The sequence below is a fragment of the Chrysemys picta genome, chromosome 4 (assembly GCF_011386835.1).
Source record: "Chrysemys picta bellii isolate R12L10 chromosome 4, ASM1138683v2, whole genome shotgun sequence".
In the NCBI taxonomy this organism is placed as follows: domain Eukaryota; kingdom Metazoa; phylum Chordata; order Testudines; family Emydidae; genus Chrysemys; species Chrysemys picta.
In genome coordinates, this window is record NC_088794.1 from 12,474,960 (window position 1) to 12,484,649 (window position 9,690).

A 9,690-nucleotide genomic window follows, 5' to 3' on the forward strand; every position below is an offset into this window, starting at 1 on the left:
ACCTTACTCTTCTCTGTCTTCTGCAATCTGCATCCAACCTTATTCCTAGTTCCACTCAACTCTTGTCCTGTTCCTTATCCTTATCTTGCTCCTTCCCTTGTTTTTAAGTTCCTGCCTTCTTCCTGATCCTTGCTTCATCTCTGGTTCCTGCCCCTATACCTTGTTCTAACAGCCCTATCAATCCTGTCTCTGATCCCCAGCTTGTTTTCTGGCTCCGGTCTTTGACCCCCAATTACCAAATCTCCTGTAGATCAATGACAAATGTGTTTGTATTTAAGAAAATCTCAGCATTCACTTCAACTCAATTCAGCTGTTTAAATGTAGAGTATTTTGAAACCTCTTACAATCAATCACTTACCTCAATATTATTATTAAGTGCCATATATAGATGTCTGGTTTCTTCTCTTTCATGTTCATCTGTCAATATAAAAATATTTTGAACAAAATTTTACTTTTAGGATATGCATAACTATACAGCAATAAATGTAATATACAAGGGCATATTAGATTCTACATATGATTTTTAAAAAAGTTTTGCCCAAGCATTTCAATACACAGTGCATCAAGAATTAAAACATGGATATGGTGATCCTGCTCTTTCTCATCATTTTACCAAAATGTCTGCAAAAATATTGTTGGCAAATGTTATGCAATGCAGAAAAAGTGTATTCTCCATCTAAGTAGCATTCCAGATCAGTTTACATGGCTTCATTCTGAATTCCACTTCTTCCAGACAGAATGACAGGCTAGATGTAAATCCAGGATCAAACAGTATAAGCATATTATCATTTTTATTGTTATAACAGATTCTGATACATCAATACACAGTGACAGCAGGAGATCAAAGTTGATAATTCCTTGAGTAGCCCCACTGAAATCCACTTTGTTTCACTGAGACTACTTGAGGAATAAGGAGGTCAAGTGATATGGTCACATCATTATACATGCTAGTAGTGCCGCATACAACTAGATATTTCTGAATCGAGCATTTATATATATTTATTTACTTCATGGATTACCCCCTCAACCTAACCATTGTTAGTTGGCCAATTTCTAACAACCATCATGGCAGAAATGAGTCTTGAGCGGGTAGTTATTTTAAAGATAAATTCAGGAAAGGTGTTCCATATGTAAGAAATGGCATAGAAGAAAGTGTGAAGACACTTCTGAGAAAATCAGTCAAATGGACCATCAAGACTGACACTGTTGGTAAAGACGAGGGAACATGAGGCTGATGTGATAAACGACAAGAACAGATAACTAAGATGAGGCAACATTGTGAAAGGCCTTGAAGGTGAGAACAAAACATTTGAATTTGAGGCAATGGAAAACTTGGTCAGCAAAGAGATCCAAAGAGGTTTGTGTGATATAGTTAGTGCAACAGGCAAAGAAGATTATTTTAGCACCTTTGTTTTGTATGGACTAAAGGGGGATGATGTCAATGTTTTAGCTGTGTGAACAGAAAGAAAAGATCTTATTTTAGAAATGTTATGAAGGAAAATACAGCAGGATTCGCACCTGACCTAGATGTGAGCACAAGGGAGATAAAAGAGTCAAAGTTAATGTGCCAGAGTGACCAATCACACTGCTGTGGTAGCTAAGCACCTTACAAAAATGTCATGGGTTCCCCATATAGCATAATCAATACTGATTTTTTGTTCTGCCCTGTCTTCCATTGCTGTAGAAGGAAGAATATATTTTTACATTTTTATTATTGATGGAATGCTATGATGCAAGGTTTAGTCTTGCATTTTATCCTATATGAGGCAAGATGCAGGTCATCCTCTTCTCTTGTGAAAAGAGGTTTCAAAGCCATGAGACAACTCTTAAAAAAATCTCTGCATCTTGCGCTTAAGACTTTCACCCTTGTAGCTGACACAGCAGTCATGAAAGATAATGGTCAACAACGGGGCTACTCACAGTAGTAAAGTTAAATGTGTAAATATGTGCAGGATTGAGGCCAGAGAAACAGAGCAACTCTCCAGTGGTGTGGGTTCAGCAACATTGAGGGTTTTGAAGATTAATCCAGATCAAATTCAAGATTATAGTTCTAAAGTCCCAATTCAGGAAAATACTTAAGCACATGCATAATTTTAAGTACTTAAATTGAATTTAATGGGACTATTAAATTTACACATATGCTTAAATACCTTCCTGGATCAATGTCTAAATGGGTAGCCAATGTAATGTACAGAATACTAGAGTGATGCACTTATTTTGTTCTGCATTGTTTAGGAATCAAGCTGCCCCAAACAGGTCAATGTTGCTTCCGATGAATTTGCCAAAGAAAAGGTTGGGAGACATAAATGTATAACTCTTTAACAACCTTGTTGCCTTTGGGAAAAAAAAACCCTCTGAAATTAAGACCACAAAACTAATAGCTATTAAGTCTATGGCTTATTTTCTACAGAAAACTTCATCTTAGTGAGATAAGCCATGCACAATTTATTCAAACTACACTAGAATCCATGCCAGCAGAAAGAAAGCTTTTTCTCCCATGCAGCAGTGTGCATTTACAAATGTAAAACAATATCTAAATATATTTACATTTGTTGGACTTCTCTGTGGATCGAGCACAGGTTTCCTTGAGCAGATTACACAGATGTCTTGTTGCACTGTTTCTGAAAGAAGAAATAGCTATTTTATTATTATTATTTACATAATATTACAGGGGTGCATAGTATTTTGCAGATATAAAAACGACAAGGTCCTTGCCTTGAGAAGCTCTGCAATCTAATGTCTTTCTTCAGTGCAATTATTTAAAATTATAAATAAAAATGAGAAGTGTTCAGTATGAAATTTTTTTCTATAATATTTTATTCATATTACTTACTCTTGTAGAAGATCTTTATTTTCACATATCTCATCTTCCAATTTCAAACTTAGTTTTTCATTTTCAAACTAATTTTATAAGAGACACAATTAAAAAATTAGTTATTCAAAATACACTTATTATCTAGCTCCATTTCTTTTCAAATCTCACCTGATAATATATTTTTATGTGCTGTTAATTATACCTCTTATTTTCTCTCTCTGCGCTGTTATTTCAGTCTGACTGCAATATTTAACTCTGAACCATGTTTTGTGATACAGTTTGTATGAAAGAGGGAATAAACATATCAAGTTTCACTGTACTCTTTTTACAAGTTACAGAGAAGCTTCATTTCCACGTGTTAATTACATTCTTATTTTTTCTTTGTATATATTAACTCATTTTTTTCTTTCAAAACAAACATTCATTATTGAGAGGATAAGTTTTTACATTTTACAATTAAAAAGTGAAGTTTTGCTTGTAAAAAGGTGAAGCTGTTGGATCAATTAGACAGTCACATTTTTTTCCACATGAGATTAATTGCTTAAAATATTTTTGTGAGCTGTGAATCATTATTGAATATTAAATTATATCAGAAATCCAAATTATGTGTGTTTACTCAGAAAGTTTTTATTCTTAAAAATATATTTTGAGGTATCCTATACAGAAACTTGCCTGTAACTCCTGAATAGCTTTACGTTGTGCTTCAATAATCTTTTTATTTTCTTGCAGTTTTCTCTCCTTCTGCTTCAGTTCAGATTCTACTGTCAGTTTCCACCTCTTGATCTTTTCAGCCTCTTTGTAGAGTTTTGAATAAAGCTCATGCATTGTCTCTATATTCTATTGAAACAGGTTTCACAATTTAATCTGAAATGCTGTTTAATTAAAAATATTCTACACATGTCTCTTAGAAATATCATAAGAATTCATATTTCTTTAATAAATTGCAAAGCAAGCTGCTCTAGGGACCAAAGTTTAAACTGATTAAATTTGGTAGCACCATTGATGCATTATTCTGAATGCTTACAGCAGCCACTAAAACCACTGTGTACCAATTTGTTTCATGGAATAAGAAATAACAAAAAAGGCATAATTACAATACAATAAAAATAAGGGAAAATTATCCTAACATACTCAGATCTTCTAACATAGCTGAAGGCAAATCCTGGCAGTCATAGATGATTACACAGGGTCAAATCCAGGCCCCACTAGAGTAAATGGGAGTTTTGTTACTAATTTCATTAAGGCCAGGATTTCACCCACTAGGTTTCCCATACCAAGTTCCAATGCCCAAAAGTCCAGACATTGGGAGTGAAATCAGTAGGACTCCAGAGAGCATATCCAAGAATTCCTATGTTTTTTCTGCAGTAGAGGGTCTTTATGTGCTGTTAATTATATCAGTCAATTAAGAACTCTAAAAAGAACTGTAGAGCACCACACAAGAAATGTAAAAAGGGACAAAGAGTCCTGTGGCACCTTATAGACTAACAGATGTATTGGAGCATAAGCTTTCGTGGGTGCATCTGACGAAATGGATATTCACCCACAAAAGCTTTAACTGGGGGAAATGGGCTGAAAGTACAGTACTGTCATTCAGTTTTTCAGTAGTTCATGCTAGTAAATTATTTGGTGTTTCCATAGATTGTACTATGTATAAGTGGAAGGCTGTCTAATGGTTAGGGTACTAGCCTAGGACTTTGGAGACCAGAGTTCAATTCCCTCCTCTGCCACAGACCTTCTCTGTCATTCAGTGACTGTACCTTTGTTTCCTCATGTGTTAAACACTACTTGCCTACCTCACAGGAGCATTGTGAGTGTGGATAAATACATTAAAGATTGTGAGGTGCTGAGATACTAGATTCACAGTCTGTACACTTAACTGACCTCTTCTTCTACCCCAGGCAAAAAATTTATTTTCTGTGAAACAGGATCTGAAAAAGATATTTTGATAAGTATTTTTTCTAAATAAATTTCTATAACATATAATATAATAGCTTAAAACTATGTTACAATATTTAGAAGTGTCTTCTTAGAAGACATTAAAAAGTGCATATAACTAGAAACTTAAATTTAAAGAGACTATTGTACAAGATGATGTAATTTTGGCCTTACCTGGATCTGTGACTTCACCATGGCTTGGTGTACTTGTCATTACAAAAGGCAAACTAAAATAATCTTCTCTGCACTTGTTAAAAACCTGGAAAATTTTAAAAATTAGTTTGTTAAGGTATATCTGAAGACTGGGAGTGCCAATCCCAGAACAATACTATAGCTAAGGCTCTGTTCAAAATTTATTTTCCATTCCCTGTAACATTCTCAGAAAATGTGTGATGAAATTTCACAACCTAAATCTTACCTTATAAATCAATTTTTCATTTTTAGAAAATACCATAGAAATCTGATATGAGCATACCTGATCTCAAATGCTTTTAAAAACTGAGCATATCTGGAACTGATCAGTACTTGAATAAGAGACCCCAATAAGAAAAAATAATATGTTGAACCTATGTATATTTATGCAATAATAGACAATTGAGCTTGTGCAGGCCTCAACTAGTACTACTGACTGACAGAATACGAAATAGTTCATAATCCAATTGCTTTCAGTGGGACTATTTGTCAAGTAAGGTACTATTCAGGGTGAATAAGGATATCTGAATATGTCCTTGACATTTTATAATCCCTGGATCATTTTCTGTATTCTAAATTATCCACAATAGGCTTTGCAACTTTTATTTCTCGTTGGCTGAATATCTATTTTTTTTTCTGTCATTGTTCTCAAATTATTGTAGCTTTCTGTAAAAAACAATATTGGGGGGGATGAAATTTTTCATTCTTGTTCTTAGGAGAAATATTACCATTTTTGGAAATTCTGGTAACATTATTTTTAGTTGTTTTGGAGCTATAGTTAGGCTTGGAAGGATTATATTATCAATAAGCGTCAATTTCAGCATGCACACACAAACCAACTAAAAAAATATTTCCACCTATAATCATCAACATTTATAAATAAGCAAAGTAAGAAAAACACTGCTTATTTGTTTGATTTCTGTATTTTGTATATTTCTACATGAGATACTGATAATGTTTTAATGGCTATAAATCTTTAACTTCTTGAATTTCAACATCTATTGTGACTAAATATTTACTGTCGAACCCCTCAGGTTCCCACAACTATGAAACTTTAAATCTATAAAAATGGAAAAAAATGCTTAAAACTAATTATTATCCATCAAAATTATTTAAAAAAATAAACAAACCAAATTCTGCCAAGCCTAGCTACAACCATAATTCTCCCTGCAGCTTTCAGAGTGCAACAGGTGTAACCTTCCAGATGCATTATTCGGTGTATGTGTATGGGTTTTCAACCTTTTTCTTCCATGCTATACAAGTTCCCTGGTCCACTGCAACAGTTTTTCAGTAGATTAATAGCCAGGGGCAGTGTTAGGGTGTAGCTAGCAGAGCAATTGCCCAGGACCTCACGCCACAGTGGGGCCCCACAAAGCTAAGTTGCTCAGGCTTCAGCTTCAGCCAGGAGCATCGGGGCTCAGGATTCAGCTTTCGGCTCCTGTGAGTCTAACACTTGTCCTGCTCTTTGGTTTATTTTGGCAGAGGCCCTGAAACCTGCTCGCAGCCCCCTTAGGGACCCTGGGCTCCTGGTTGAAATAGGGTTGCCAACCCTCCAGGATTGTCCTGGCGTCTCCAGGAAGTAAATATTAATAGTCAATTAAATATTAGGTCATGGGATGAAACCTCCAGGCATACGTCCAACCAGAGTTGGCAACCCTAGATGAGAACCACTGTCACAAAAGTACTTCACTTCAATTAGGCTGGCCTGGAGCGTCAATGTAGAAGTGACATTGACACTATAGTGCCTGACAAGGGCCTTGAACTCCTCTCCAGGAACAGGACTTCGAGCCCCAGAAGGGCCTGCGCGAGCCGCTAGGACACGGCAGAGCCGTGTCTCTCCCCCCGGACAGCACCTCATTTCACCCCACAAACCTGCCCCGGGGGATACAGCCACCCGCCACCCGCCGCCGTGTCCCCGCGAGACGCGCTCCCTGCCCGCAGCGGGGGGCCTGGGGCCAGGCCTGCGTGTTCTCCGCGCCCGGGCAGACCGCGGCCAAGCAGCGGCCGTTTGGTTCGTACCGTCTTTACCTGACGGGATCCATCGTCCCGGGCGCTCGCCTGCGGTTTCACGGCAGACACTTGGCCGCCGCTCAGCCTGGGTGGCACGAACAGTGTAAAGGGCTTTTCTTTTTCCATTTCCCCGGGCCCCGCAGCATGAGAACCCGGGGCTCAAAGGCACAGGGGCCGCCACCCCTGAGCGCGAGCCAGAGGGAGACGGAAAAGGCGGGAAGCGCGAGCCTGGGGGGGGCGCGTGCTGCCCGCGCGGCGCGGGGACAGCTGGGCGGGGGCACTGTGCAGCGGGGGCTGTGTGGGGAGCCCCCGGCGCGGTGTGACGCGGCGCGCGCTGGCCGCAGCCTGGCCCCCGGCGCGTGGACGGCTCAAGTGGACACACGCAGGTGGGGCAGAAGACACCGGGACGCCCCCTTCACACCTCAGCCTTGTTTGGAAACAGATGGACCCCGGGGCCTGCCCTGAGAAGGGCGTAGCGCTCAGATAGAGCAGCCGCCTCTGCTCCCCTATTCCCTGCCTCGCAGCAGCAACTCCCCGCAGGGCAAAGGTGGCGTGGAATCCCTGCCCGCCTCAAACCTTCTCCCTGGGATCTTAGGGTTGCTCTGTGCCGCTCATGTCCTTTGTCATTACCCGTAATAATGCTTCAGGCCCACTTCTGCTCTTGGTAATACCTCTGCAAACCTAATGCCTTCCATTCTATGCCAAATAATGTCTCGGGCTCTGTATTTTCTTACATTATTATCCAGTGGCCCCTGTCTTAAAGGCTACTGGCTTTGCACAGGTGGTATGGAGAGCATAATTTGATCAGTGGACTATTACTGGTGATCGTGCATAAGGAGGAAAGAGCCCAGGTGGATTCTCAAAGTGAGATATGACAAAAATCTAAAACGGGTCGGCAACCTTTCAGAAGTGGTGTGCCCTGTCTTCATTTATTACTCTAAGGTTTTGCGTGCCAGTAATACATTTTAAACTGTTTTAGAAGGTCTCTTTCTAAAAGTCTATAATATAACTAAACTATTGTTGGATGTAAAGTAAGTAAGGTTTTTAAAATGTTTAAGAAGTTTAATTTAAACCTACATTAAAATGCAGAGCCCTCCGGACCAGTGGCCAGGACCCGGCCAGTGTGAGTGCCCTTGAAAATCAGTTCTCGTGCCGCCTTTGGCCATAGGTTGCCTACTCCCGCTCTAAAATGTACACATACTTGTTACAGACCTACTTTTCAGGATAGGACTGCACTTTAAAAATAGCTCTTTTGTACTCACTTTACTATATCTCATTTTAGAGGAGGAGAGAGGGAGAGGAAATGGAAACAGGTAGGGAGGGGGAAAAGATTAGGAGGAACAGCTCCCTTCACTTACTTTCTTTTATCTCCATTTCCTTTTTTGTCCTAATAGTCTCTGCTTGGTCTGATGTGTTTGTTTCACCTGTTCCCTTCATTCCTTTAGTCTGAGGCTGTGGTGCCTCAAAGCTTTACATATCTTATTTTCCACCCGTTTTAGTCAGTATAACAGAGTGTAGGCCACAGAACAGTCATACTTGATGCACATAGTTACACCACTTACAGTTGTAAGTTATGTGGTTAGAGCACTCCTTTGACTCTTCCTAAATCCATACAAAATAAAAGTCTCAAACTATAGTAAAAAACACTAGTAGTATGTAGATAGGGCAAAAACATATATAAATTTCTGAAAAAAAAAATCTTTAAAACCTTAAATTTAAGTTTTATATCTTTAGTCTGTGGTCACTATTTGCATTATAATTCAAAAGTGATGAAAGATCCACATGCATGATGGTTTGATTCAATCTGTCTATATCGACTAGATGAAAGTATTCATACATGGTTTTTAATCCGCCATATGAAAATATTTTAATGACAAAATATAATAGGTGCTAATTAACAGAATATTAGCATAACCTTGAAAACATTAGCAAGAGAATCAGCTGCCCATTAAGTATCATGAAACTTTATTGAAAAAAAAAAAAACATTCCAAAATGAAGCTAGACAAGTGTCTGGAGTAAAAAAATATATATATATGATTAGGTGCAATAGCAAACTCATTGTGGGAGGAGATGCACACCAGCTGCCTGATCCTCTTTCACATTTATTATGTATTGATTCTGTTAAAAAAAACCCACTAAGAAGTTAGTTGTTGTTTTCATAATAATCCTGAGATTAAACTATTTGAAAGTTCACATTCATTCTATGGTGAGAAATGTTTAATGGCTGCGTAGAATGTTTCAAATAAGATTTTATTATAGTCTTCTTTATATACCCCCCATCTCTTTATTCCTCTCTTTTTAGTAAGATGGGGGCACTACTGACTCTATGGAATTCTACCCACACACAGTTATAGGCAGTGCCCAGAGTGTGGCTGGATGTAAATTTCCAATGGGAGCATGTAATCTTCTAAAACAACTAAAAAAAAAATAATAATAATAACCCTCAAATTATTCCCTTTTATAGGCTAGATTCAGTTCACCTGTGAGGTGGTAGATCCATGCAACAGCACCCCTTCTGGTCAAGTATGGCACAGCCCTGGGGCTTACAGCCTAGCAGTCCTGATACCCAGGAGTCTGAAAACCCTTTCTTCACTCACAAGTTTGTCAGTAGGGGTACCCAGGACCACCCATTCCATGGGGTTCCAGCTCAGAGGCCTCAAGCTAGATAAACAGGATCAGGACTCTTCAACAGATAGTGCCCTGAGCGCCTTCCTATCTTCCCCTGGATCTCTGCAGG

At 38.8% G+C, this 9,690-nt stretch overlaps 1 protein-coding gene across 1 annotated transcript in view; it reads right to left on the reverse strand.

Annotated features, from left to right (window-relative positions):
* Positions 1 to 7,390, reverse strand: part of SYCP1 (synaptonemal complex protein 1) — a 70,859-nt gene extending 63,469 nt beyond the window's left edge. Inside the window, exons 1-7 of the mRNA XM_065591012.1 lie at positions 6,962 to 7,390; positions 4,925 to 5,009; positions 4,697 to 4,743; positions 3,488 to 3,652; positions 2,834 to 2,901; positions 2,548 to 2,621; positions 359 to 417 (exon numbers count right to left, since the gene is read on the reverse strand). Of these exons, the coding sequence (XP_065447084.1) occupies positions 359 to 417; positions 2,548 to 2,621; positions 2,834 to 2,901; positions 3,488 to 3,652; positions 4,697 to 4,743; positions 4,925 to 5,009; positions 6,962 to 7,078 (615 nt within the window). The 5' untranslated portion in view covers positions 7,079 to 7,390. The remainder of the gene's footprint in view (positions 1 to 358; positions 418 to 2,547; positions 2,622 to 2,833; positions 2,902 to 3,487; positions 3,653 to 4,696; positions 4,744 to 4,924; positions 5,010 to 6,961) is intronic.
* Between the last annotated feature and the right edge of the window lie 2,300 nt (positions 7,391 to 9,690).